Source organism: Globicephala melas, chromosome 13, assembly GCF_963455315.2.
Source record: "Globicephala melas chromosome 13, mGloMel1.2, whole genome shotgun sequence".
Taxonomy (NCBI): domain Eukaryota; kingdom Metazoa; phylum Chordata; class Mammalia; order Artiodactyla; family Delphinidae; genus Globicephala; species Globicephala melas.
In genome coordinates, this window is record NC_083326.1 from 73,538,670 (window position 1) to 73,566,148 (window position 27,479).

Consider the following 27,479-nt stretch of genomic DNA (forward strand, 5'->3'; position numbering starts at 1 on the left):
AGTTGGGAGCAGGGAAGACAAAGATGAGAGCCTGGCTACCCAGCTCTCAGCAGCTTCTGAGTTGCGGCTCTCCGTGTCCAGGCCAGCTGAAGTCCAACAGCCCCCGCCTGATGGATGAAGCCGTGCTGGCGCTGCAGAACCTGGTCCGCCAGTGCAGTGACTCCTCGGCGATGGAAGCCCTGGCCAGGCACCTGTTTGCTATCCTCGGAGGTGGGCAAGTCCTTCCCGGGCATGCGGATGGCCAAGGTGTGGCCTCTGGCATTCCTTGGGCACCGGGACCTGTTGGGGGCTTGGTGCTCTGAGTTTGCTTGCGTCAAGAATGAACAGAAAGAAGCATGTGCAGATCAGTGTGGATGGGGGTGATCTCAGTTTTAAGCATAGGCATTATCGTTTGCATAGGGGGAAAAAATAGAGGGAAATACACCAAAATGTTAATAATATTTTAGGTAGTGGGAACATGGGTGATTTTTAGATGTTGCTTTTATATTTTTTCTATTTGTCACATTTTCTGCAAGAACATGTTATTTATTTCTTTAGTTAGAAAAAAAAAAAAGCCAGTACATGTGATGTTAAGCCCAGCTACATGATAGAAAGGCTGCTTCTGGAATCAGAAACTGTATCTTGATGTCACACACATGACTACCTTATTCACCCCCTTGGGAAATGTGGCAGATGTGAATTTTGAATCTTTGCTATCTCTCCTCTCAGGCTCGGAAGGAAAACTAACTATTGTAGCCCAGAAGATGAGCGTCCTCTCAGGTACAGAATTTCTCTACGGGTAGTAGGAAGTGTAGTAGTAGTAGTGTAACGTAACTGTTAGGGAAGGTGAGTCCGTCGGATCTTGACACCTCTGACAGTTTTGGACATCCCAGTCTGGCTTCCGTAAAAGGCAGGACGTCTGATGGGGGATTGAGTGGGGGGTCAGTCATGGCCAGAGGAGAGGCATGGCTGCTGGGGAGGTGGGCAGTGACAGGAGGACTGGTGTGTTGGCAGTTTTGTGCTGATGAGGGGCTGAGCAGGGAATCCCCTGCCTTCCAGGGATCGGGAGTGTCAGTCATCACGTGGTGGCCGGGCCTTCCAGTCAAGTCCTGAGTGGGACCGTGGCTGAGCTGTTCATCCCCTTCCTCCAGCAAGAAGGTAATTGTGCACCATGGTGAGGGTGCAGCCTGGACCCATCCTTGACCCCCGGTTTTCACAGTTGGAGCCTGCCATGAACCCCTTCTGAGGGCCCTGCTTCCTCTCCCTGAAGCCTCACTGCTTCCTCTCCTTTACTCCTACTTGCTTTCGCATGCAACTGGCAGTGATGTGATGTGGGTCTAAGACATAGGGCTGACTGGACTTCTGCTTCTTGCCCTAGTTCACGAAGGCACCTTGGTGCACGCCACCTCTGTCCTGGCTCTCTGGTGTAACCGGTTCTCCACAGAAGTGCCCAAGAAGCTCACTGAATGGTTCAAGAAAGCCTTCAGCCTTAAAACCTCCACTTCTGCAGTGAGGCACGCCTATCTGCAGTGCATGTTGGTCTGCTTCCGAGGTGAGATGCTTCCCTCACAGAGGTGATCGAGGTGATCTTCAGGGCGTCATCACCGTTCCAGGCTTTCCCTTTCGGTCCAGCTTTTTTTGCATCATTTCCTCCTGAGCCACTGGGAGCATCTAGCTTAGTCATCCATAAAGCCTAGAATCAGAGCCCAGTCTTCACAACAGTTTCTGGCTTCTCCTCCTTATCAGACCTTCAGAATACAAAGCTTTATTCAGAGAGGAGCCACAACCAGAACCTGTCACTCTGTTTTCTGAAATCATGGAGAAATGATTCTGATAAGACTGATTTATAAGGTGTAAATTATATAATCTTTACACTGGACCTATTAGAAACAACAACTGCCCTCGCTTCAGTGCTAACAAACCTGTCATTTGGGCCTGAGCATCTACCTCCTTCCCAAGCACAGCGAGGGGAAACTTCAAATCTGTAGGAGCTTGATCCCCAAAGTAAAAATCTCTAATATTGATGTCCACCTCTGAGATGGGCTCATATTTCACTTAAAGTTTAAACTTATGATGACTGGGTTTAAAAAAATGTTTAGGAGACTCCAGAGCTGCCCCTAGAGAGGTGACCCCCTTCTGTACAGTGTCTGTACTTGTGTATCAGTTTGCAGTTTTGCTGCACTGATTGAACTTGATTTTAGATTGAGTTCTAAATAGCCAAGTCTTGGTTTAACCTAGTCTCTTTAGCTTGAGCTGCTTCTGCTTAATACTTTAAAAACAATCATAAAATAAACCTTTAAAATATACATTTCTTGGATTCAAATCCATGGCATCATCCAAATGAAATACTGTTTCACTGTGAAATACTCTATATACCAATTTAGTAATTAAGAAAACGTGGGTTGGGACTTCCCTGGTGGTTCAGTGGTTAAGACGCCATGCTCCCAATGCAGGGGGCCCGGATTTGATCCCTGGTCGAGGAACTAAGATCCCACATACTGCAACTAAGCCTGTGCACTGCAATGAAGACCCAGTGCAGCCTAAATAAATTATACATACATACATACACACACACACATACGTGGGTTTAGCTATAGTTTTAGTAGGTTTCTACTTTTTTTTTTTTTTTTTTTTTTTTGCGCGGTGCACAGGCCTCTCACTGTTGTGGCCTCTCCCGTGCGGAGCACAGTCTCCGGACGCTCAGGCTCAGTGGTCATGGCTCACGAGCCCAGCCGCTCCGCCGCATGTGGGATCTTCCCGGACCGGGGCACGAATCCATGTCCCCTGCATCGGCAGGCGGACTCTCAACCACTGTGCCACCAGGGAAGCCCTCTACTTTTTCTTTTTTTGAACAGAGTTTAGTTCATAGGTCAGCAGATTGGTTCTGGTTTTGGGATTTGGGTCTGGAGGTTGTCTGGTGTGGGAGAAGAGCCCCAGAGAGAAATTAGTCAACTTGAGGTTTGCCCTGGCTCTCCCTCAACCAGCTGTGTGGCCTTGGGCAACTCACTTCACCTCTCTTGGTCTGTTTCCTTATCCATCAAGTGAATACCTGGACTATTGGACTAGTAAGGACCCTTCTAGCTCTAGCTTTATGGTTGTAGAGTTTGATTTAAGTCCTAGATTTTACTTCCACTTATTTGAGATATTTGAAAGGTAACTGAAGGGTGTTAACCATTCAGACATGGGTGAATAACTCCTTTCTCAAGTAATCTTGCCTCCTTGCGATTGGGGTGTTCTGTAAGGTGCTGGTCCTATCTCCACAGGTGACACACTGTTGCAGGCCCTGGACTTGTTGCCCTTGCTCATCCAGACAGTGGAGAAGGCAGCCTCCCAAAGCACTCAGGTTCCCGTAGTCACCGAAGGGGTCGCTGCTGCCTTGCTGCTCTCAAAGCTTTCGATGGCTGACTCACAGGCTGGTAAGAGTCCAGAGATGTCCAGGATGCTAGCAGACAAGGGCCTCTTTCAGAGTCCTTGGGAGGAGTGCCTTGATATTTAGGATTTTACAGGATTAGCTTGGCCACTTACCACACTGGGCAGTCGTAGGGCCACTTGTCACCTGCAGGGATGAATTTTATCTACAAGCCCCTGTCCTGGAGCATTGGAGCAACATGGCAAAGGAGGACAGTGACAGAGTCCCCTGGCTGCACTCCCGCTGCACCGTGCAACGCTGAGGCTCATCCCTGCAGCTGATAAGTGGGACGTTGTTTTTAATTGGTTATACATTTATAGGGTATAACATTAAAAGCTTCCCCTTAGCCATCCTGTCTTCCAGCCACTAAGTTTCCCTCCTTGGATAGTATTATCCAGTTTCGTGTCTAGAGATGATGAATGTGTAATTGCCGAAACATGCTGGGTGACATACTATACATGCCATATTGCGTACTGAACACATCTTGGAAAAGATTCCAAAATCAGTACAACAAAAAGAGCTTTCCTTTTTTTGTGGCTACACGGTATTCTGTGCTTATTTAGTCTACATCCTACTCTGCATGGGGACATAGCTGAACTTATTCCTGTGGTTAGAAATGGAGTTCAGCTCTTTTCATATATATTATTGTGTGCCATGTGACTATATACCAAGGCACTGGGCTACTTCTGTGGCGGGGAGGCAGAACATGACCCTGTTTCAGCAAATTTTAAGCTGCTTTACTCTACTGGGAGAGAGGATATGCAAAAGTTATCTGTTGTTTAAGGCAAAATGTGGCATAAGAGCAGTTTTGAAGGAGGGATTTCTTTTAGTTTAGGGGTTGGGTGTCAGGAAAAGCTTCATGAAGGAGGGAGCATTTGAACTAGGGCCCTGAGGGCTAGAAGGGTTTTCACTAGCTGGCCCAGCGTGAGTTCAAATGAGGGAAGGGCGGGGAAAGCACCACATGTGGACCTCAAGTAGTTCAGCCTGGCACCTGGAACAGGTGGGAATTCCAGGTGGGAAGCAGCTCATCTGGGCTCCTGTGGGCTGCAGAGAACCACCAAAGCTTTTCATATAGGCAATGCCACCAGAAGAACCGGTTAGTTCTCGGAACCGGAGGACAGTGAGCCTGGGAGTGACCCGCCCCCGCTGAGGGAGAACTCCTGCCTGCTGCAACAGCGGAGAGTCTGTCAGCAAAGCCAGCCCCCGCAGCTTCAGCATGGCGGGGACTAGCCCTGGCATGTGGGGGGCTGTGTGGTAGAGTGACCTTTTGTTTCTTGCAGAGGCCAAACTGAGCAGTTTCTGGCAGCTAATTTTGGATGAGAAGAAGCAGGTTTTCACTTCTGACAAATTCCTGCTCATGGCTTCAGAGGATGGTGAGTCACTACCCCCTTAGTTGAAGTCGAGTTTGGGGCTGAGTCTCTGGTGGGTCTTCAGAGAGGATCCTTCTCTGACTGCCTGTTGTTTTGACCAGACAGCTCAGCAAAAACCTGGAGCAGAGTGATCTGGCCAACAGCTCAGCTTTTGTGGGAATGAATGTACTCCTGTGGGATGTGGAAGGCTAGGGAAATGGGAGGGAAGTGGGAGATTTGTGGAGACAGCACTCTAATAGTTGTGGAGCTGTGATATTAGGTGTAATTATAGTTGACTGGGTAATTGGTGCTGTCGTAGAGGTTTTCGTGCACTGAGAGGCAGCTGAGAAGCTCTGGCGAAGTGTGGCTGGCTCCACCCACACCAGGAGATAGAAGAACTACTGGTTTCTATCTTGGCAGAGAAGGAACAGTTGATCTTTAAATGTATGTTTAAAATTCTAGGTTGCCTTAGAAGTATCTGCCGCTAATTGGTGATTGGAACAGCCTTTTGACTGACAAATCACAACATTCTCTTAATGAGCTACAACTGTTAGTCACTTCCTGATGTTTAAAAAATGTTTCGCTAATTTTTGAATAGGAGATATATTCACATAATACAAAAAAAAAAAAAGACCCAAGAGAGTCTACACTGAAAGTTATACCCTTGCTTTGATCTCTAGCCACACAGTGTCCCTGGCCGTGGAGAACCAATTTTATCAGCTTCTTGTGTATCTTTGATATTTTATATTTATACCAATAAATAACCTTATGTATCAGTTCTCTGCCTTTTTTACACAAGTGTTAATATTCCTACTGTATGCATTGTGCTGTCTAGATTTGGAAATAATTTCACGTCAGTATATAATGAGCACTCTCATTCTTTTTTAGAACTGCATAGTAATTAAAAAAAATTATTTTATTGAAGTATAGTTGGATTTACAATGTGTTAATTTCTACTGTACAGCAAAGTGATTCAGTTACACGTATATATACATTCTTTTTCATATTCTGTTATGGTTTATCACAGGATATTGAATATACTTTTGCTTGTTCCAAAATACACGTGTGCCTATGGAGAACAATATGGAGGTTGCTTAAAAAACTAAAAATAGAACTACCACACGACCCAGCAATCCCACTACTGGGCATATACCCTGAGAAAACCATAATTCAAAAAGAGTCATGTACCACAATGTTCATTGCAGCTCTATTTACAATAGCCAGGACATGGAAGCAACCTAAGTGTCCATCGACAGATGAATGGATAAAGAAGATGTGGCACATTATATACGATGGAATGTTACTCAGCCATAACCAGAAACGAAATTGAGTTATTTGCAGTGAGGTAGATGGACTTAGAGTCTGTCATACGGAGTAAAGTAAGTCAGGCAGAGAAAAACAAATACCGTATGCTAACACATATATATGGAATGTAAAAAAAAAAAAAAAAAGGTTCTGAAGAACCTAGGGGCAGGACAAGAATAAAGGCGCAGATGTAGAGAATGGACTTGAGGAAGTGGGGAGGGGGCAGGGTAAGCTGGGACAAAGTGAGAGAGTGGCATGGACTTAATATACACTACCAAATGTAAAATAGATAGCTAGTGGGAGGCAGCCGCATAGCACAGGGAGATCAGCTTGGTGCTTTGTGACCACCTAGAGCAGTGGGATAGGGAGTATGGGAGGAGACACAAGAGGGAGGAGATACGGGGATATATATATATGTACAGCTGATTCACTTTGTTATAAAGCAGAAACTAGTGCACCATTGTAAAGAAATTATACTCCAATAAAGATGTTAAAAAAAGAATACACGTGTGTAGTTAGCAAAAAAGAAAATTCATTAGATACATGTATATGTATAACTGAATCACTTTGCTGTACACCTGAAACTAACACAACATTGTTAATCAGCTATACTCCAATATAAAATAAAAACTTAAAAAAAATTCTAGTGAACTGTAACTTTCCCTTTACATTTTGATGTTCATTTTCCAGCTCTTCCCAGTTCTTTCTGGATGTGTTCTCTATTTTAAAAACACTTGTGCTGTTTCTGTCCCCCCCGCCAGCCCTCTGTACCGTGCTGCATCTGACAGAGAGACTCTTCCTTGACCATCCGCACAGACTCACAGGCAACAAAGTTCAGTACGTGGGGCTCGTTTACTTTTCCCCTTTGACCAAATGACACAAACCCTGACAGGAGCCTGAGACGTGGCGGTGTGTGAGGGGTGGAAGGCTGGCTGTGGAGACCCCCACACCTGGCCTTACCCCAGGACGCCCTGTCCCTCTGCTGCAGACAGTACCACCGGGCTCTGGTGGCGGTGCTCCTGAGCCGCACCTGGCACGTGCGCAGGCAGGCCCAGCAGACGGTTCGGAAGCTGCTCTCTGCTCTCGGGGGCTTCAAGCTGGCCTATGGACTCCTGGAGGAGCTGAAGACTGTCCTCAGTTCTCACAAGGTCAGGGCATCTGGGCTGCAGAACTGGGGCTCTCAGACCCCCTTAGCTGACCCTGCTTATGCTGTGGGATTTTAACTAGACTGCTCCTGGGCTGTTCTCACTCACTCAGACTCTGTGTGATGCCAGAATCTTCTGCCCTGGAGTTTGGGTAACACCTTGTTTCATATAATTCCTTTTCCTTTTCAGATGCTTTTCTTTCTTCCCATGTTTTATGACATGTAGCTCAACCTTTTTATTCTTGAGTAATGGAAAAACACTTCTTTTTTTTTTTTTTCTTGCGGTATGCGGACCTCTCACTGCTGTGGCCTCTCCCGTTGTGGAGCACAGGCTCCGGACGCGCAGGCCCAGCGGCCATGGCTCACGGGCCCAGCCGCTCCGCGTCATGTGGGATCCTCCCGGACCGGGGCACGAGCCCGCGTCCCCTGCATCGGCAGGCGGACTCTCAACCACTGCACCACTAGGGAAGCCCAAAAAACACTTCATTTTTAAAGCACTTTATAATTTTTAAAGTGTTTTCTACCCATTGTCCCTTTCAGTTTTTCACAATGCCTTTAAAAGGCTGACAGGCTTACTATGCTTATTTTGTATGAGTTGTCCAGGGTTCCGGTAGCTGAAATGACTTGCTCAGGGTCCCCCAGCCAGTGGGTGGCAGAACTGGGAGTTGACCCGCAAGACCCGGCTCCTAGTTTCAGTGCTCTTTGTGCCCTGTTTCACTGCTTCCCTCCTTCCCTAAGCCTGCTTGAGGGATGTGGGCCAGTGACAGACTTGCAGTCTCAGGGTAGGTCCCCTGGACCAGTGTCTGTTGCCTTCTTTCCCCCTGTGGGCTGTTTTAGGTGCTTCCTTCCAGGCCCATCTCATAACCTGTGGGTCCCAGTGCCGGGCACTGGGTGTCAGTATCCACACCAGCAGGGAGCCCAGAGAACAACATGAATGAGAGGCAGCTGCCTCCCTGGCATCTTCATCTCCTGTGTGCCAGGCCTGCACGGGGCTCTGAGCAGTGGGGCTCATGTGTTGTCTCCCCACAGGTGCTGCCCTTAGAGGCTCTTGTGACCGATGCTGGGGAGGTGACTGAGGCGGGCAAGGCCTACGTGCCTCCGCGGGTCCTGCAGGAGGCTCTGTGCATCATCTCTGGGGTGCCAGGGCTGGAAGGTGATGTCACCAACACAGAGCAACTGGCCCAGGAGATGCTGATCATCTCCCACCACCCGTCCTTAGGTGCGTGCCTGGGGCGGGTATTGGAGGGGCGGGGACTGTGTTGTAGGAGCAGGCCGGGCAGAAGGCCTCAAAGAGCTCCCCTTCCCTTCAGTCGCTGTGCAATCTGGCCTGTGGCCAGCACTTCTTGCCAGGATGAAGATCGATCCGGAAGCCTTCATTACTAGGCACCTGGATCAGATCATTCCCAGGATCACCACACAGAGCCCCCTGAACCAGGTAATTGGCATGTGAGCTGGTTTTGGTCTCAGGTCAGAGTCCAGACGGGAGATTCAGAGAAACAGGTGAAGGTGTGATGAAAAATGGGTTGAACCCTTGGGTTTCATGTGGCAGAAAGTGCAAACTAGTTTGAGCACAATAGGGAACTTGCTTGTTCCCTCATCTAACTGGTAAGACCCAGGATGTGACTGGACAGGGACTCAGGTGTCTTCAGGACCTTGTAGGTGGTGTATCTCTTGCTCTCTGTCCATCTCTCTGTCTCATCCATCTGTGTCCCATCTCTGCTTTCCACGGTATGGGCTCCATTCTCAGTCTTCCCTTTTTAGTAGCAGGATAGCTATTCCAGGCTTCTTGTCCCCCATCAGCTCCAGTGGGAAAAGCTTGCGTTTTCCAGTCATTTCAGCTGGCATGGGGTCTTACTGCCCTGCTTGACCTGACTTGGGTCTTGTGCTTATCCTGAGGCCCATCCTGGTCTGGGTCACGTGCCCACCTCTGGAGAGGGTGGGGTCAGCTCCATCTGAACCACGGAGATGAGATTGGGAGAGGAATGTGTCCCCCAAATCAGGGTGCTAGTACCAGGTAGGTACAGCTCGCTGAGAAGGCAGACACACACTATGCTTGTCCACTCCAGTAGGCAGTGCTCAGAAAGAGCAGGCAGTGGCAAGAAGAAGGGGAGCCATTGCCTGGGGCATTTAGACCTGGCAGGACCCCTCTCCAGTGCCAGCTGTGGCGCTCACTGACCATGTCTATGTTTGTCTGGCAGTCTTCCATGAATGCCATGGGCTCCCTCTCCATCCTGTCCCCAGACCGGGTCCTCCCTCAGCTCATCAGCACCATCACCGCTTCCGTGCAGAACCCAGCGCTGTGCCAGGTGACACGGGAGGAGTTTGCTATTATGCAGACCCCTGCCGGGGAGCTGTACGACAAATCCATCATCCAGAGGTGAGCCCCCACTCATGGGCTCAATAGCCCCAAGCCTTAGTTTTCTTTTTTTTTCTCTTTCCTTTTTTTTTAATTAATTAATTTATTTGGCTGCGTCGGGTCTTAGTTGCAGCACGCGGGATCTTTCGTGGCAGCATGCGGGATCTTTCCCTGCAGCACGCGCCCTCTTGGTTGCCGCGCACGGGCTTCTCTCTAGCTGTGGCACGTGGGCTCTAGAGCGCGCGGGCTCAGTAGTTGTAGTGCTTGGGCTCAGTTGCCCCGTGGCATGTGAGATCTTAGTTCCCCAACCAGGGATTGAATTTGCGTCCCCTGCATTGGAAGGTGGATTCTTAACCACTGGACCACCAGAGAAGTGCCTGTCAGATGGAGACTATGTGTCCTTTGTAGGGTCTTGTGAGGAGTAAATGAAACAATCTATCTGTTGATTGGAGGAGTGCTTGCTGTGTTCTAGGCACAGTACTTAGGCCTGGGATACAAGAGCATATAGAGTATCCAGCACTTTCCTGGTGCATATGACTTAAAAACTAGCTGGGGTTTTATGGCTGGTGGGAGGCTGAAGGGCCTGGTGGCTGTTTTGAACCTGGCTGATCACCTGCTCTGGTGTTTCAGTGCCCAGCAGGACAGCATAAAAAAGGCCAACATGAAGCGAGAGAACAAAGCTTACTCCTTCAAGGAGCAGATCATCGAGCTGGAGCTGAAGGAGGTGGGTACGTGGAGGCCTCACACACGGGGTGGCCTCAGGCGGGTCTCTTGGGTCATCCTGACCCATGGCACACTCCTCCGACCTCCCCACTGATCCTGGGTCCTACTGCCACACTCTTTATCTGCCCTTTCTCAGGTAGCTTTCTCTACGCCCAACTCAAGGAAAACAAATTTTTCTCTCTGCTGGCAGTAGTTCATGTATTTCCTCTGCTAAGTGGTGTTGCTTGATTCCATGCCTGTCCCCGCAGCTCCTGGAAGGCCGGGACCTATCTGTCCTCTTGATAGTAGGCATAGGGCCTGGCACAGTGTAGCCGCTGGGGCATCGTGGTTTATTGCTCTATTCGGCAGTGACAGAACTGGTTCTAACAGGAGCAAAGCACACAGGGCTCTTTCCTGTCTCAGAGCCTTTGTTTGCTCCTCCCTCGGTTTTTTGTTTTTTGTTTTTTGTTTTTTGTCCTCCCTCAGTCTTTACAAGGCTGGGTTCTTCTTGTCTTTCACGTCTCTGCCCACATATCCCCTTCGCGGAGAGGTGACCCCTCTGCCCACCCTATCCAGAGTAGACCCCGCGCCTTTTCTCATTTGCTATGCATCCTATTTATTCCTTTCATAACATTGGTCATGATCTGAAGTCACCTTGTTTATGTATCTGTTTCCCTGTTCGTGGTCTACCTGCACCCACTAGATTGTCAGCTCTGTGAGGATAGAGACTTGGTCTTCTTCTCACGGTCTCCCCAGCATCTAGAACAGTGCCTGGCACCATGTAGGTGCTAAGTAAAGACTTATCAAATGAATGAGTGCTCTCGGTCTTTGCAGGACCTTAGCTTATACTGGAAGAGAGTGTCTGTAGGGCGGGCTGGCAGGAGGGGAGGCTGAAGCTGCATGGCTACCAGAATACCCTTTTCAGCACCTGGAGGGACTTTTCTTTTCTCTAACATATAAAGGCCCTTCTTGTGTTTGTTAGTAGAGAATCCAGCAAGAAATCCCCTCTCTACTGCTCTCTCTGTTCTGTAGATACCAGGTGGCTGTGGACTTGCGGGAGTAGGGGAGGCCACATGGCAGGTTGGGGGGCCAGGTCACAGACATAGAACTGTCCTGGTGCTGACTGGGGAGCTGAGCGTGCCCTGCTTGGTGGGAGGGAGGGAGTTCCTTTCCCTGGAGATGGATTTGCTTTGCTTGTTCCCTTCAGGAGATAAAGAAGAAGAAAGGCATAAAAGAGGAGGTGCAGCTGACCAGCAAACAGAAGGAGATGCTGCAGGCCCAGCTGGACAAGGAGGCGCAGATCCGGAGGCGGCTGCAGGAGGTAAGCAGTCGCTGCCACCACACGCCTGTGCCACGAGAGTGCTGGGTCGCCTGCTCCTCGCTGTCCTGGGGCAGGGCCCCGCTGACTGGCCTTCTGGGGTGACTCTGCTTACAGCTGGACAATGAGCTGGAGGCGGCGCTAGGACTGCTGGACACCATCCTGGCCAAGAACCCGTCCGGCCTGACCCAGTACATCCCTGTCCTGGTCGACTCTTTCCTGCCCTTGTTGAAATCTCCCCTCGCTGCTCCCAGGATCAAGAACCCTTTCCTGTCCTTAGCTGCCTGTGTCATGACCCCTAGGCTCAAGACTTTGGGTTAGTCCTCGTTGGCTGGCTGTGGGCATGACCCCGGGGCAGGATGGTGGTGGACAGAGATGCCCCCGAGTGCTCGTGGGGAGGCACGCAGTGACCTAGGCTACTGACTTGTTTTCCTATGGATACAGCCTCAGGCATCTCAAGCAGCGTATCCTTGGGAGCACACAGTGCCGCCTCCTCTCTCCCATTTTATGTCTGCTGAGTCTTCATTCTGAGGGCCAACTTTTAGATGCTAGTCGGTGATCTTTCTGTAGCAGTGTTTTTTTTTTTAATAAATTTATCTTATTTATTTATTTATTTTTGGCTGCGTTGGGTCTTCGTTGCTGTGCGCGGGCTTTCTCTAGTTGTGGCAAGTGGGGTCTACTGTTCTTTGCGGTGCGCAGGCTTCTCATTGTAGTGTTTTCTCTTGTTGCAGAGCAAGGGCTCCAGACGCGCGGGCTTCAGTAGTTGTGGCGCATGGGCTTATTTGCTCCGCAGCATGTGGGATCTCCCTAGACCAGGGCTCGAACCCCTGTCCCCTGCATTGGCAGGAGGATTTTTAACCACTGCGCCACCAGGGAAGCCCTGTAGCAGTTTGAAATTCAGTGGCAGTGGGATGGTTTGGTGCCACGTGGCCTGTCTGTAGCCCAGAGCTCCTGAGCAGCCACATGTGGATGACCAGAGGTCTCTGTGGCCTTTAGCTTTCTGTTGGCTGTGGAGAAACAAAGACCAAGTGGGGTGGCTGGGAATTGTGGAGGCCTCGCTTTATGGGTTGTTTAATGACCTTGAGGATGAACATACCTTGAGCCTGAGGGGTATGTTCCCTTCAGGGTGAGGCTGGAGTCAGGCAGTACACATAGAACCTGCCGGAAGTATTACCTGGCTGGCTGTGCTGTTGCATGGAAGGTGGGAGGACCACGTGGATAGAGCTGAATAACTCCCAACTGAATAACCCTTGGGTGGCTTATGCCTCCTCTCAGCGCACTTTTAATTCCTTAGTGTCAGAAGGGTATCTCCTTGCCGGCCTGCCTACCCTTTGGCACTGTCCTGGAGATGAAATGAGAAATTAGGTTGAGGATACTTAGGCAGAGCAGAATTGATTACTATTAAGTCAGAGGGACATGGCATCTCTGCCCTGGGTCCCTGGTTTGCACCTGGGCCAGATTCTGTGTCTTTGCGAGGGTCATCCCCTGCTGGGTCCCTTCTCTTGGACACAGGAACTTTGGTGAGCCACGTGACTCTGCGCCTGCTGAAGCCAGAATGTGCCCTGGATAAGTCATGGTGCCAGGAAGAGCTGTCGGTGGCCGTGAAGAGGGCGGTGACCCTGCTGCACAGTCACACCATCACCAGCAGGGCAGGCAAGGGAGAACCAGGTAAGGGACAGGACGGACAAAGGGCACGAGGCAGTGTGAACCGTGCAGGGATTGCACGAGCTATGGCGCTCCGTACCCCGGGGCTTCCTGAGGCTGTAGCCTCCAGTGAGTCTCTTCCCTCCCTGGCCTTAATTTCCTCATCTGAAAAAGGGGGGATGGACGATTTTTGAGTCTGGTCCCTGGTATTCTGAGTCACTGTGACCCCCACTGAGGGTTTAGTTCTTGCCATTGGAAGCTACTTGTCTGTTTTAACTCTCACATTGTGGAACTGGGCAGTGTCTGGGGTAGGAGCAGGATTGGCTTTAGAACTGGGCTACTGCCTGTCATCCCTCTTGTCATGCCACATGTTTCAGGGTGTCAGGGCCTCTAGCCTTCCCCCCACCCACTTGCCCTGAGGATGGACACTGAGGCAGCCGTGCTCGGGGTCCTGCCCAACCTACAGGATCCATCTGCTTCTTGCTCTCACAGACGCTGCGCCCCTGTCCGCGCCAGCCTTCTCCTTAGTCTTCCCGTTTCTGAAGATGGTGCTGACCGAGATGCCCCACCACAGCAAGGAGGAGGAGGAGCGCGTGGCCCAGATTCTTCAGATCCTCACCGTCCACGCCCAGCTGAGGGCCTCACCCAGCAGCCCGCCAGGGCGTGTGGACGAGGTTGGCCCGGGAGCTCGGCTCCCTCTCGGTTTGAGGGCGTTGGGGAGGCAGGGGCTTCTGACGCTTCCCATGAACAATTCTGGGGGGGAGGTCGTGCAGCATATACATATACCTATAGCAGCAACCATTGGTGAGGAGAACCCAAATGTTCTATTCAGTGTGGTTGTCAAGACCTCACAGAAGCTTATGGGTCTCTTGTGTCTGATAGTTTCTGACCCAAAGAAGTTGAAGGATTTTGTATTAATTTATTGTTTTGTTTCTAACTCAGAAGATAGTTCTGATCACTCTCTCTCCCTTTGACTTGCTTATGATTGTGAGACTGGAGCTCATTCATTGAGGAGTTTTCTTTTTAATAGATTATGTTCTAAAAATTTGCCAAAGTAATGCATGTGTAAAATTCCAACAGTACAGAAGCAAAAAGAGAAATGCCACTCCCTAGAGGTAACTGTTGCTAACAGTTTGGCCTATACCCTTGTGGACTTTTTTTTTTTTTAAGCACATTCAAAACTCATACCCACAAACACAGTAAAGCAAAAATGGATTGCACTCCTTCTTTCATGGGACGATATTCTGTGGGTCTCCTCCGGTGTCCGGATCCATGTGATCCACGTCACATGGATCTAATTTCACAGGCTGCGTGGGGTTCTATGCTGTGGGTTCACCATGGTTTAGTTAACTTTTTACTTGTTGATTGATATTTTTAGGTTGTTTCTAACGTTTCCATATTTTGAACATCGCTGTGGTGTGCCCCCTTGTACATTTATGTCCCTTGCACACTGTGTGAACATTTCTATAGGACAGATTCTTGGGCATGGAATTGTTAGGTTCTGTGACATGTTCTGAGCTATACCCTCACTGAGTGTTTTCTTTTCTCCAATCCTAATACAACCTCACGTAGTGGTAATCTTGCCAACGATGGGTGAAAGAATGGTGTAATGTTTTATTTCACATTTTTTTACTTTACTTGTAAAGTTCAGTATCTCTTCATATGTTTATGGGCCACCTGTATTTCATATTCTGTGAGTTTCAACCAAGGTTAAGAGTTTATTTATTTTTAGTCCCTGAAGATCTGGTTGACTGGGGTTGGCTCCTGTGGATTGAGTTGTAAACCTGACAGGGTTTCTACAGTGGAGTCAGCAGTATGACCCAGAATGTTCCCCTGTGGGTGACAGGGTGCTGCTTCATGTGCCACCGGACTTGGTTACATACCTTCCCTGGAGCTTCACCCTGACTTACCTTCTGTTCTCTCTTAGAATGGCCCAGAGTTGCTGCCTCGTGTGGCCATGCTGCGCCTTCTGACTTGGGTGATCGGCACAGGCTCTCCCCAACTGCAGGTGATCTGGTTCCCAGTTGGCTTTTGCTGTGACTCAGTTCATGACCCCAACCTCAGGTTCTAGTTCTCTCAGCCCTCAGTTCTGGCCTTGGGCAGAAGGGCTGCTTTTGAGAGCCAGCCTGACTGTTCTCAGCTGGTGAGGGGTTTTGCTTGGGTCCTGCCACTGGCCTTGGCCTGGCGCTGGGGTCTGAGCCCTAGTACGGCTGTGGGGTGGGTGTTCTCAGTTCAGATTCCTCCCTGGGCTCCTCAGCCCATCACCTGGCTCCCCTGCCTGGCCCCATAGTAGGAAAAAAAAATTGGGGAACTGAGCCCAGTGGATGGATGTCTTCCTCAGGTTCTGGCTTCAGACGCCCTGACCACCCTGTGTGCCAGCAGCAGTGGCGAGGATGGCTGTGCCTTTGCAGAGCAGGAGGAGGTGGACGTGCTGCTCTGCGCCTTGCTGTCCCCCTGTGCTAGTGTGCGGGACACTGCGCTCCGGGTGCGTGCCCACTCCCTCTTGGGGCTACCTTGGCATCCCTTGTCCCTCAGCGTCCCTGTTCGAGCTGCCCTGATGGGAGATGCCGCACATATGCACCAGCGTGTCCTGGAGGCAAAGAGAAGAGGTCACAGAGTGTGGTTTGGGGTCATTCTAGGAATTGGAACAGCTAAGCAGTTGTCATGTATCACTGCCTATTTTTTTCTTCACCTCGGAAGACTTCACCTAATTTCTAAAACGGAATGTGGATCTTGGTACTTTTATAGACAGATATAACTCACAGGATTGGTTCATTTCTTCAACCTACTACCTTATACTTGCTTTCTCTTGGTGCTTTGGGACCCAAAGCTAAAGGATCCCCTTGGAGTATGAGACATTGATTCCCAGATGCCAGACTGCAGGCTCCTGCTATTGCTCTGTGACAGAGTTTGCACTGGTCCTTGGTAAAAATTTGAAAAACAATGGCAATGTGGCAGATAGTTCCTAAAACAAAGGGAATGTCCTTTTTCTGAGGTTTTGTCTGACTTGCGTGTTTAGAGTTAAATTTTTAAATTTTATGTTAGAAAAGATTCTACCGCTATATGCCATCATTTCATGAAAGAAAAGCTCTTTGAAGAGCAGCTAATGAGCTGAACTGACTCATGGCATTCCCTAACCAGTGCTGTCCAGTGCAATGTTCTGCAGGGCTGGAAATATACATCTGTGCTGTCCAGTGTGGTAGCCACCAGCCAGCATATGGCTATTGAGCACTTGAAATGTGGCTGGTGCAGCTGAAAAAGTTAGAGTTCGTTTTAAATGATTTCACTGTGGAGACCCACGTGCGGCTAATGGCTACGTCTTGGACGGTTCAGCCCTAGCGGGAGGCAGGGTGGTGGGGGACAGGTCAGAGGCTCTTCCCAAAGGTCATGCCTCACACGGTGTGGTCCCACCCCCTCTCAGGGGCTGTTGGAACTCCACATGGTATTGCCAGCGCCTGATACTGATGAGAAGAATGGCCTGAACCTTCTGCGGAGGCTCTGGGTGGTCAAGTTTGACAAGGAGGAGGAGATCCGGAAGCTGGCAGAGAGGTGAGAGCCGTCGGAAGGCTGGTTTTCCTGCTCTGTTCTCTTTCCCCTCATGAAATAACTGGACCCAGCGTGCTCAGCCTACAGAGGGAAAAAGGGTCGGGTGGTCGGGTTTGGCAGGGCCCGTGCTGCAGATCCTTGTCTGACCAGCTCCGCCTTTGGTCTGCTACAGGCTCTGGTCAACCATGGGCCTAGATCTGCAGCCAGACCTCTGCTCCTTGCTCATCGACGACGTCATCTATCATGAGGCAGCTGTGAGGCAGGCCGGGGCTGAAGCCCTCTCCCAAGCAGTGGCGCGTTACCAGCGGCAGGCGGCGGAGGTTATGGGCAGGCTTATGGAGATTTACCAGGAGAAGCTCTATGTGAGTCGTCTGTGCACCGCGATGCAGTCTGGGTGTGTAAGGGTGGGTTGGACCATTTTCAACCTCCCACCTGCTCCAAACAGGAGCCATACTGTGGCTCAGGGTGGCTTGTGCCTAATCTCCCGTCTCACCTGGGTCATTGGCTTTATTGGAGAGAGCACTGCAGTGCATTGATCAACCTGTCTGTTGCAGCGGCCGCCCCCGGTGCTGGATGCTTTGGGACGAGTTATCTCAGAATCTCCGCCAGATCAGTGGGAAGCCAGGTATAACAGTTGCTTCAGCCGTGTACCACTCAGTGCTTTCTGAGGTGTGGCAGGTTGGCTGGGCTGGGTGCTGTGAAGAGGCAGCATGGGATAATGGATCAGCGGAGGGAAACAGCAAGACCTCCCTCTGAGTCAGAGACCTGAGTTCAAGTTCTGGCTCTTCCTGGCTAGCTAGACGACATGTTTCTCCTTTCCTCCGAGGGACTCTGTTTCTGTAGAGGTCCCTGGGCCCCTCCTTACTGCTGTAGCTGAAAGAATAATAGTACTTAGCCTTTGTAGAGTATGTCTACTTCTGAATGCCTTCACATCTGGTTCCTTCACCTCCCTTTCCTCCTCCCCTGGAGGGAGAGGGGTAGGCGATGCACTCACACATGGGGAAACAGAGGCAGAGCTGGTCCCCTCCCCAAGGTCACCCTGTAGGAGGTAAACTCTGGACAGAGTTTTACAAGTGGGCCGTTGCCACACCAGTGGGCACAGCAGTGGGTAAGCACAGGGCATTGGGCTCTGTGTTGTGCTCTGCCCCTGAAGCAGTGTTTGCTGTTGGCAGGCTCACTCTCCTAGTGACATACTGGGATAGGTGCCACCAGCAGGGGAGGAGGCCTCTGGCTTGCCCTTGCCCCCCTGACATGCTCCCCCTTCTTTCCTAGGTGTGGCTTGGCTTTGGCCCTGAACAAGCTCTCCCAGTGTTTGGACAGTTCTCAGGTGAAGCCACTCTTTCAATTTTTTGTCCCTGATGCCCTCAACGACCGAAACCCAGATGTCCGGAAGTGCATGTTAGATGCAGCCCTTGAGACGCTCAACACGCATGGGAAGGTAAAAGATTTCAGCTAGCTGAGGAGGTGGGGAGAAGGCTGGGCCAAGGTGGGCTGAGCAGTGGTGCCACAGGGATGCTGAGTGCTCGAAATCCTGGCAGGGCACTAGCCCCTGTGGAAAATTCCATTTGTATTTCTTTTGAGTCATAAAGACCCCCCCAAAAGGGTGTTAAATTCTTGTAAGTCTGCTGCAGTCCTGCCAGAAGACTGGGAAACCCGCTGGCACTGCTGGCTAGCTTGTTAGGATGCCTGTCCCAGAGCCAGACTTGGGCTTGGTCCTGGGGCAGAGACCGTCATCCCCAGGCACAGCCTATGGGCTGATGTGAGGATCCAGGAGCTCTTGGCTTTCCAGGAGAACGTCAACTCGCTGCTGCCGGTGTTTGAGGAGTTCCTGAAGAACGCACCCAATGATGCCAGCTATGACGCTGTGCGGCAGAGCGTGGTGGTCCTGATGGGCTCTCTAGCCAAGCACCTGGAAAAGAGCGACCCCAAAGTGAAGCCTATTGTCGCCAAGCTCATCGCCGCTCTCTCCACCCCCTCCCAACAGGTACCTGCCCCCTGGCCTGGGGCCCCAACTGTGGGTGGGCAGTGGGACGCTAGGGACAGAGTCGGGTATCAGGGTGCAGAAGGCCCAGTTCTCTGCGAGGAGTCATCTCGTCTCGGGACAGCCTGGTTTATAGTCAGGAATACTCACCTCTGGAGGGGGAGTTAGTTTGTTACTTTGTTCTAGTAGACCTCTTAGATGTTTTCATTTTTTTCTACTCATTTTCTAAGAGTCATTTTTTGCATTTAGAGTAAACCTGTCCCTGGGGATACAGAGGTTTAAAAAAAAAAATGAATCGTTCTTGTTGTGTTAGCCTTTTCCTGATCCTCTCCCTGCGTTAGTTATATGTTTTGGGGGCCTTGTGATGCAGCCTCCAAGCCACAGTGCAAAGGATTTTTTTTTTTCTCTTATTTAAAAAACACATTTACATGTATTTTCTGTTATTTGCATTTCGGACAATCCAGAGTGTCCTCCTCAAAGGCACAGTTGAAAACCACAGGTTTACTGAATTGTGGTCAAATAGTCTGTCAGAGTACCTGGCCTCCCAAGCTTCCTGCCCAGGCCCCTGGCTGCAGACTGCCTCGCTGCCCTGGTCGGGCTTCATGAGCTGTGGCTGGAAGACGATTGACAGCATCTTTTGGGACTGCTTGATTTGGACCTGGCCCTGTAAGGCCCAGCCCCATTTCCCTGACTGACAAATTTGAAAACCGAGAGACTTGGGTTGTTTTTAAGGAGGCACAGTAGCATGTTTCTCTCTGGATCTTCCTCTGTGAGTGGGTTTAATCTTCCTGAGGTTTTACCCCACCTGCCCAGGCCTAGGTTCTCTCTTCAGACCAGAAATAGCACCGTAATGGCTGATGCTCTCCTGGCTAACAGATGTAGCGTGCACCCTGACGGAATGCGGGTCAGGCATGAGCTTGTACCACCATCTGCCTTTCCGATGCTCTGTGTGGTCTGACAGGCGGTGGGTGGCTGAGATGGGGCTGGGGGACGTCTAGGGGTGAGGTGCTGCAGAAGACTGCATCGGCTGCCAGGGCCTGGCTGTGGTTGAGCTGCAGCACTGACGCGGCGGGCCCCTCCCCCAGGTCCAGGAATCCGTGGCCAGCTGCTTGCCGCCCCTCGTCCCCGCCATCAAGGAGGACGCTGGAGGGATGATCCAGAGGCTGATGCAGCAGCTGCTGGAGTCAGACAAGTACGCTGAGCGCAAAGGGGCTGCTTACGGGCTGGCGGGCCTGGTAAAGGGCCTGGGCATCCTGTCGCTGAAGCAGCAGGAGATGATGGCTGCGCTGACTGATGCCATCCAGGACAAGAAGAACTTCCGCCGCCGAGAGGGTGAGTGTCTCCAAGCTCGGTGCCGCCCAGCGTGGGAGGTCAGTCCCCATGGCTGCCAGAGGAGGGAATCTGGCTTTTCCTCCCCTGCTGAAGGCTGGCGTTTGTGTGTGTGCTGCAGGGGGGGCAGGTGTCTGTGAGCCATTCCATCCCATCCTTGCTGATGCGGCCCGGACTTCCCTTTTTTCTAACTCAGCAACACCCTCAGCTGAGAGAAACTTGCCATTCTAGCTGTTAGTGCTCCCTGTTCTCACCTCCTTTCTGCTCAGGGGAGGCAGAGGGGCTGCTCCCTCACGGGGCAGCCACTTTAGTCCCACAGCTGCCCTGAGTGTTTCCAGAGGATGAGGAGGTGGTGGGGAGCTTGTCCTGTGGCTGCCCCGAGAGGACATCCTGTTCCCAGCCGTCCTGCCTTCTCCCCCAGGAGCGCTCTTTGCCTTCGAGATGCTCTGCACCATGCTGGGGAAGCTCTTCGAGCCGTATGTGGTTCATGTGCTGCCCCATCTGCTGCTGTGCTTCGGGGATGGGAACCAGTACGTGCGTGAGGTAAGTCCTGAGGCTGCACTTGGGAATGGCTGGCAGTGGTTCGAGGCCCCTGCTGCTGGCAAGCCCTCTGCCCGCATCTTGGACACTGGTTACTGGTACGGACTCCTCTGGTTCCCAGTGAAGTACTGAAGCCCTGTGAGGTGAGAAACCATGTTTCTCCTGCTCAGCTGTCTCTGCGGGCCTGGGCACAGGGTCTGACGCAGTAGACCCCCCCAGTGAGCGTTGGTCACCAGGAGAACCCTCGGTCCAGCATCAGGCCTTGACCCTTGCGTAGCCGAGGAGGCCCCTGAACATCTTTTCTCCTCCCTTGAGGCTGCAGATGACTGTGCCAAGGCTGTGATGAGCAACCTGAGTGCTCATGGGGTGAAGCTGGTGCTCCCCTCCTTATTGGCTGCCCTGGAGGAGGAATCCTGGAGGACCAAAGCCGGTAAGGCCACTCCCTCCCTCCCTCCCTCAACTTCCTGTTCTGAAAACTGCCCTTACAGGGGTCCAGAGCCACAGCTCTTGTGCTGTGTGTGCTCCCCAGCCCAGGGATGAGGCCAAGACTCTGGTTAGGCAGCTCATTCCTTTATTAGTTTGTTGCTTTCTTGCAAAGAACAGGCCTCTCACAGGAGCCACAGACCTAAGTCAGGAAATCGCAGAGCTTTAAGGCTTGTCTGTGGCTAGGTCTGTGATTTTAAAGCCTTTCTCCCCACCCCATTAAACCGCCTTTTTTTTTTTTTTTTTTTAATGAATCAATTTTTATTTTATTTTTGGTGGTGTTGGGTCTTTGTTGCTGCGCGTGGGCTTTCTCTAGTTGCGGCAAGCGGGGGCTATTTTTCATTGCAGTGCGTGGGCTTCTCACGCAGTGGCTTCTCTTGTTGTGGAGCACGGGCTCTAGGTGCGTGGGCTTCAGGAGTTGTGGCACGCGGGCTCAGTAGTTGTGGCTCGCGGGCTCTAGAGCGCAGGCTCAGTAGTCATGGCACACGGGGCGGGCTTAGTTGCTCTGCGGCATGTGGGACCTTCCCGGACCAGGGGTTGAACCTGTGTCCCCTGCGTTGGCAGGCAGATTCTTAACCACTGCGCCACCAGGGAAGTCCCGAAACCCCTTTTTAAAAAATGTAATCTTATTTGGAATCCTAATTTGTAAAACAGAGTTGCTCAGGTTTGGGGAGGGTCAGCATCGGGGCTTCCTCCTCAGTCCTTCAGGCTTCCCCCTACATCTTGAAAAATCACAATCTTAATCAGTCTCCTCATTTGTGGATGAGGAGACTGAGGCCAGAGGAATTCAGTGAATTGACCTTGGATCACTGTCAGCTCTAAGCCAGGTCTGGCCACTCTCCCCAATACTGCCCAGCCTCTTGCCCAGGCTCAGCAGGCCTCAGGAGCATTTTGCTCGCTTGGCTGGAGCCCGACCCTGTGCCCTCTTCCCGGGACTGCTGGAGCAGTCTGCAGAGGAGCAGGCCGTGTGTCCCTTGCCCGGGCAGCCAGCCCAGGCGACTTGCCAACCTGTGCTCAGTGATTTCATGCTGGGCGTGTGTCTGCCGTCTGCAGGGTCGGTGGAATTGCTTGGGGCGATGGCGTACTGTGCTCCTAAGCAGCTGTCGTCCTGCCTACCCAACATCGTGCCCAAGCTCACAGAGGTGCTCACCGACTCCCACGTCAAAGTGCAGAAGGCCGGACAGCAGGCGCTCAGGCAAATTGGCTCCGTCATCAGGAACCCGGAGATCCTGGGTACGCCTCTCCCACGAGGGCACTGGCCCCGGTTCCTCCTCCTATCCCTGGACACTGCAGGGAACATACACCCATTCAGCTTAGGCCCTCTGAGGACAGATATGTTCACATTGAGGTAACCTCTAAATTTGGGGGAGCCCTTTTCCTACGATAATAAGTGGAAAGTAGTTTGGAAGTGGTCTGTTTTCCTGTTGGTCTGGAGCAGTCATTGACTGCTCAGGTAGGGAAACTGAGTTGTTGGCCCAGAAATAGCTTGACTCTAAGGGAGCCTTGAGGTCAACAGATAAATGACAAGCTCTGGACCACATCTGCATCATCCAAAGTGTTAGGTTTTGGGGAACTTTTCTATTCTCTCTCATTCCAGGAGGCCTGTGATAGAGGGGTTAGGGAGCTTACTTTTTACTGTGGTTATTTCTTGAGTAATTAGGGAAAGATTGATTTCTAGAAACAAACCCCAGCCAGCTACCTTGACCAGTACTGTACTTGTTAATTTTTAAGCTTCAGCATAGAACATCGGTACCCATTCAGTGCCTTTCAGCCTGAGTATTTCCAGACTTGTTTTCATTCAGAAAATGATGGGTTTTTGTTTTTGTTTTTTAAGGGATGAATAGGTAGATGTGGATTTTGTTGTTGTTTACAATGTCCAACACCCCTGGGGATTTCTAAGGCCCAGAATAGTCTCATCTCTATCAAATGAATGCCTTCATTTTCAGAATCCAGCCTGGGGCCTTTTTTTTTTTTAATTGACTAGTTTGTATAATGTAAAATTCACTTCTCAAAAATGTACAACTTAGTGGTTTTTAGCATTTTCACAAAATTATGTAAGTATCACTGCTGTTTAGTTCCGGGGCATTTTCATCATCTCAGAAAGGAACCCCACACCCAGCCATTAGCATTCACTCCTCATTTCCCCTCCTACCTCTAGCCTCTGACAACCACTAATCTATTTTCTGTCTCTGAGTTTGCCTATTCTGGACACTTCACGTAAATGGCATCATACAGTGTGTGGCCTTTTATGTCTAGCTTCTTGCATTTAGCATTATGTTTTCAAGGTTCATCCACACTGTAGCATGTATCAGTACTTCTTTCCTTTTATGGCCCAATAATGTATTCCAATGAATGAGTATACCACATTTTGTTTATCCATTCATCAATTGGTAGATGTTTGGGTCGTTTCCACTTTTTGGCTGTTAATATTGCTATGAACGTCTGTATCCAAGGTTTTTTTTTTTTTCCCTGTAGACATGATTTCAGTTCTCTTGGTTAGATACCTAGGAATGGAATCGCTGGGTCATGTGGTAACTGTTTACCTTTTTGAGGAAGTGCTAGACTGTTACCCCACGCAGCTGTACCATTTGACATTCCCGGCAGCAGTGTATGCGAGTTCCAGTTGCCACCTCTGTTATTGTCTGTCTTTTTGGTTACAGTCATCCTCGTGGGTGTGAAGTGGCATTTCATTGTGGTTTTGATTTGCATTTCCCTAATGACTAATGATGTGGAACATGTTTTCATGTGCTTATTTTTCATTTGCATATCTTCTTTGGAAAACTGTCTGTTCAAATCCTTTGCCCATTTTTTAACTGAGTTATTAGTTTTTTGTTGTTGTTGTTTTCTGTTGTTGTTTTTTTTGGTCTGCGTGCTTGGCTTGCGTGATCTTAGTCGCCTGACCAGGGATTGAACATGGGTCCTGGCAGTGAAAGCACCAAGTCCTAACCACTGGACTGCCAGGGAATTCCCTTAAAAGTCTTGACCAGCATGTGTCTTTGTAGTTGTTGAATTCCCTGGGTTTGTGGAAAAGATAAGCCAGGTATTCCTCTTGGAATTCCTTCTGCTGGGCTGATGGTGCTGAACTTTTGAGAGCTTGTTGTACCTGGGCTTAGCTGCTCTGAGTATTGTGTGCTTCACTCCCACCACTGGTTCAGGGGCCTTTGGTGTCTCCAAACAGTTTTTTCTCAAGACCACTTTGGGTTGCTGCTTCCAGAATAAGATCCATGTTGTCCAAGTAGCTCTCCCACGGAGGCCCAGCACTGAGGCTGCAGCTCAGTGCCATTGAAGCTAGCCCACAGGTGCCCCACCAGACCACAACTGTGCAGTGCAAAGGGGTGATGGCTGCTGTCCCCACACCGCTTCCTCTTGGGGAGCAAGAATAGAGTTGCTCTTTGCAGACAGGCTGGCTTCCTCAGTTGGCGATTCGCGGGGCTCTAGGGAGGGGTGACCTTGGACTCCCTTCTCTTTTGGCTCCCTCTAGTGCTGGGGATCCAGCAGATTTGCCACACCATAGACTTGTACAAAGCAGCCTCTCTCTTGTTTGGACATGCAGCCATTGCCCCAGTCCTGCTGGATGCCCTGACGGACCCCTCTCGGAAGACCCAGAAGTGCTTGCAGACCTTGCTGGATACCAAGTTTGTCCACTTCATTGATGCCCCGTCCCTGGCCCTCATCATGCCCATTGTCCAGAGAGCCTTCCAGGACCGTTCCACGGACACACGGAAGATGGCAGCCCAGATCATTGGCAACATGTACTCCCTGACAGACCAGAAGGTATCAGCCTATCTGGGGCTCGTACAGGACAGACTAATGGATGCTGGTTTAGGGCACAGAGTCCCTACTGACAGTAGACACAGGAGAGCTATGAGCATTTGGCCCCTGATTATATTTGTGGGGAGAAATGGACCATTTGGGGGTGGAGGGTAGAAATCTAGGCTCTCTGGGCACCTTCCAGAACATAGCGATACAAGTCCTTACTAGCTCAGACCCCAGGTGAGGCCTGTCCCACTGGGCTCCTTTTATAGATTGACAGGGAGGAAAGGTCCAGCCTTGCCTTTGACGACCTTTCAGGAGTGTTGGGAAACCGGCTGCTGCTTTGACTGCTTGCGGTGTTTTCTTATTGAAAGCATTTGCTTCTGTAAGCCTCTCAGAGGAAATTAGCCTAGTTTGGGAGATTGACTTTGTTTGTTTACTTGCTCCTAGGGGCTTGGATGTGTGATCTCACTACCACAGATCTGCTTTGCTTGCTGAGGCTATGGGCACAAGAGATAAAGTGGGAAAGTTAGTCAATCCTAGGAAATTTGGGATAGTTGGAAAACCAAAAAATTTTATCCATAGCCCTCCAAAAGCTAAAATAATTATTGTTAATGTTTTTAAATTACATGTAAAAAAATGATATTTCCGGGCTTCCCTGGTGGCGCAGTGGTTGAGAGTCCGCCTGCCGATGCAGGGGACACGGGTTCGTGCCCCGGTCCGGGAAGATCCCACATGCCGCGGAGTGGGTGGGCCCGTGAACCATGGCCGCTGAGCCTGCGCATCCGGAGCCTGTGCTCCGCAATGGGAGAGGCCACAACAGTGAGAGGCCCGCGTACCGCAAAAAAAAAAAAAAGATATTTCCAAACATAAATGTATTTCTAAGTTATAGCAAGTTATTCATAAAACTGAGTTTTTAATAGTTATGTAATATTCCAACGAGTTTATATATCATAACTTATATAATTCTATTGTTGGTCATACAGTGTCCAAGGTTTTTTGCTATTTTAAATGATGCTGCAGTGAACATAAGGCATTTTCTATATTTAAAACTGTTTCTGAAAGCTGAATGCCGTATCAAGAGACATAAACCTTTTAAGGTGAAGAGAGTGAAAAGATGATAATGCAATTCTGAAAGGAGTGCCAAAAGAATTTCCTAGATTCCTGAGTCTGGGCAGCCCTTGGTCCCAGGAGGAGGAAGAGCATTGAACTGCATCTGGGGGCTCACTCGACCTCTTGAGGATGGGCCTGGGGTCCCTTGTAGGTTTCCCTGAGCAATCACATGGGCCTTCAAGGAACCAGTGGGAGTGATGGGGGTTCTTTGCCAGTGACAAGCACCCCTGTGAGCGCTCCTAGTCAACAGAATGGTGTGGTCAGGGTCCACCGTGAAGCAGGGCTGGAGAAAGCCGGAATTGGGCCTCCCCTGAGCCACCTCTTCTGTTATTGCAGGACTTGGCTCCTTACCTGCCAAGCGTCACGCCTGGTCTGAAAGCTTCTCTTTTGGATCCTGTACCTGAGGTGAGTCTGGGAGGAGAGGGGGCAGGAGCTCGTTATTTTAGCCCAGTCCCAGAAAATTGATTCCTAAGAATTCCCTATAAGCTGCATTTGCGTCTGTCTGGTAAAGGGAAGGAGACCCTAGGGCACCCCGCCTTGCTCCTGCATGGTCACCTGGTCTTGAGCCACATCTCCTCACCATCCCTGCTCTTGGTTACCTGACAGGTGCGGACGGTGTCTGCAAAGGCTCTTGGAGCCATGGTGAAGGGCATGGGGGAGTCATGCTTTGAGGACTTGCTGCCGTGGCTGATGGAGACACTGACCTATGAGCAGAGCTCTGTGGATCGCTCAGGCGCTGCGCAGGGTGAGGCAGGGCGGGCCCAGGGGCCAGACCGGCAGTGCCCTCTGGGAACCCTTAGATCTGATGGGCTCATTCTGTCCTTTTCTTGCAGGGTTGGCCGAGGTCATGGCTGGCTTGGGGGTGGAGAAGTTGGAGAAGCTGATGCCAGAAATTGTGGCTACAGCCAGCAAAGTGGACATTGCACCCCACGTCCGAGATGGCTATATCATGATGTTCAACTACCTGCCCATCACCTTCGGGGACAAGTTCACTCCTTATGTGGGACCCATCATCCCCTGTATCCTCAAAGTAGGCACCAGCGAAAATGCTGAGGATAGAATTACTGAGGAGGGCAGGACACATGCACTCTCCCAGAGAGCTAGGGCTCCCCGCCAATTGGGGCTGGGTGGCAGGAGTCCTCATCCTGCTCTTCAGGGAGTCCCATTTCCTCTTAGGTTTGGGTGCCTAGGGGGAGGCAGTTCTGGCTGACCCACCCTCTGTGTGCACAGGCTCTTGCTGATGAGAACGAGTTTGTGCGTGATACCGCTCTGCGTGCGGGCCAGCGGGTCATCTCCATGTACGCCGAGACGGCCATAGCCCTGCTGCTGCCCCAGCTGGAGCAAGGCCTCTTTGACGACCTCTGGAGAATAAGGTGAGAACTCAGGCGGAAAGAGCCAGTGGCCATAGTTCTGTGTTTGGGGAACTGAGAAATGAAAAGCAAAATGCTGCGAAAAACTCTCAATTTTTCCAGACCCTCACTTTTAACCATTTTGTAACTCCAGTATCCCATAGCAGTGTCTTCAATTC

General features: G+C 50.6%; 1 protein-coding gene across 1 annotated transcript in view; it reads left to right on the forward strand.

The window, feature by feature from the left end:
- The window catches only part of GCN1 (GCN1 activator of EIF2AK4), a 56,794-nt gene that overhangs the window by 14,643 nt on the left and 14,672 nt on the right, over positions 1-27,479 (forward strand). Inside the window, exons 11-42 of the mRNA XM_030860531.2 lie at positions 82-210; positions 709-759; positions 1,039-1,137; positions 1,358-1,531; positions 3,243-3,395; positions 4,669-4,761; positions 6,804-6,879; positions 7,031-7,190; positions 8,216-8,405; positions 8,497-8,621; positions 9,385-9,563; positions 10,173-10,266; positions 11,452-11,565; positions 11,680-11,878; positions 13,075-13,230; positions 13,699-13,880; positions 15,134-15,214; positions 15,548-15,691; positions 16,628-16,755; positions 16,925-17,114; positions 17,307-17,377; positions 18,025-18,190; positions 18,542-18,736; positions 19,819-20,065; positions 20,484-20,605; positions 20,918-21,032; positions 22,139-22,318; positions 24,639-24,859; positions 26,288-26,356; positions 26,558-26,696; positions 26,785-26,981; positions 27,182-27,324. Of these exons, the coding sequence (XP_030716391.1) occupies positions 82-210; positions 709-759; positions 1,039-1,137; positions 1,358-1,531; positions 3,243-3,395; positions 4,669-4,761; positions 6,804-6,879; positions 7,031-7,190; positions 8,216-8,405; positions 8,497-8,621; positions 9,385-9,563; positions 10,173-10,266; positions 11,452-11,565; positions 11,680-11,878; positions 13,075-13,230; positions 13,699-13,880; positions 15,134-15,214; positions 15,548-15,691; positions 16,628-16,755; positions 16,925-17,114; positions 17,307-17,377; positions 18,025-18,190; positions 18,542-18,736; positions 19,819-20,065; positions 20,484-20,605; positions 20,918-21,032; positions 22,139-22,318; positions 24,639-24,859; positions 26,288-26,356; positions 26,558-26,696; positions 26,785-26,981; positions 27,182-27,324 (4,582 nt within the window). The remainder of the gene's footprint in view (positions 1-81; positions 211-708; positions 760-1,038; positions 1,138-1,357; positions 1,532-3,242; positions 3,396-4,668; positions 4,762-6,803; positions 6,880-7,030; positions 7,191-8,215; positions 8,406-8,496; positions 8,622-9,384; positions 9,564-10,172; positions 10,267-11,451; positions 11,566-11,679; positions 11,879-13,074; positions 13,231-13,698; positions 13,881-15,133; positions 15,215-15,547; positions 15,692-16,627; positions 16,756-16,924; positions 17,115-17,306; positions 17,378-18,024; positions 18,191-18,541; positions 18,737-19,818; positions 20,066-20,483; positions 20,606-20,917; positions 21,033-22,138; positions 22,319-24,638; positions 24,860-26,287; positions 26,357-26,557; positions 26,697-26,784; positions 26,982-27,181; positions 27,325-27,479) is intronic.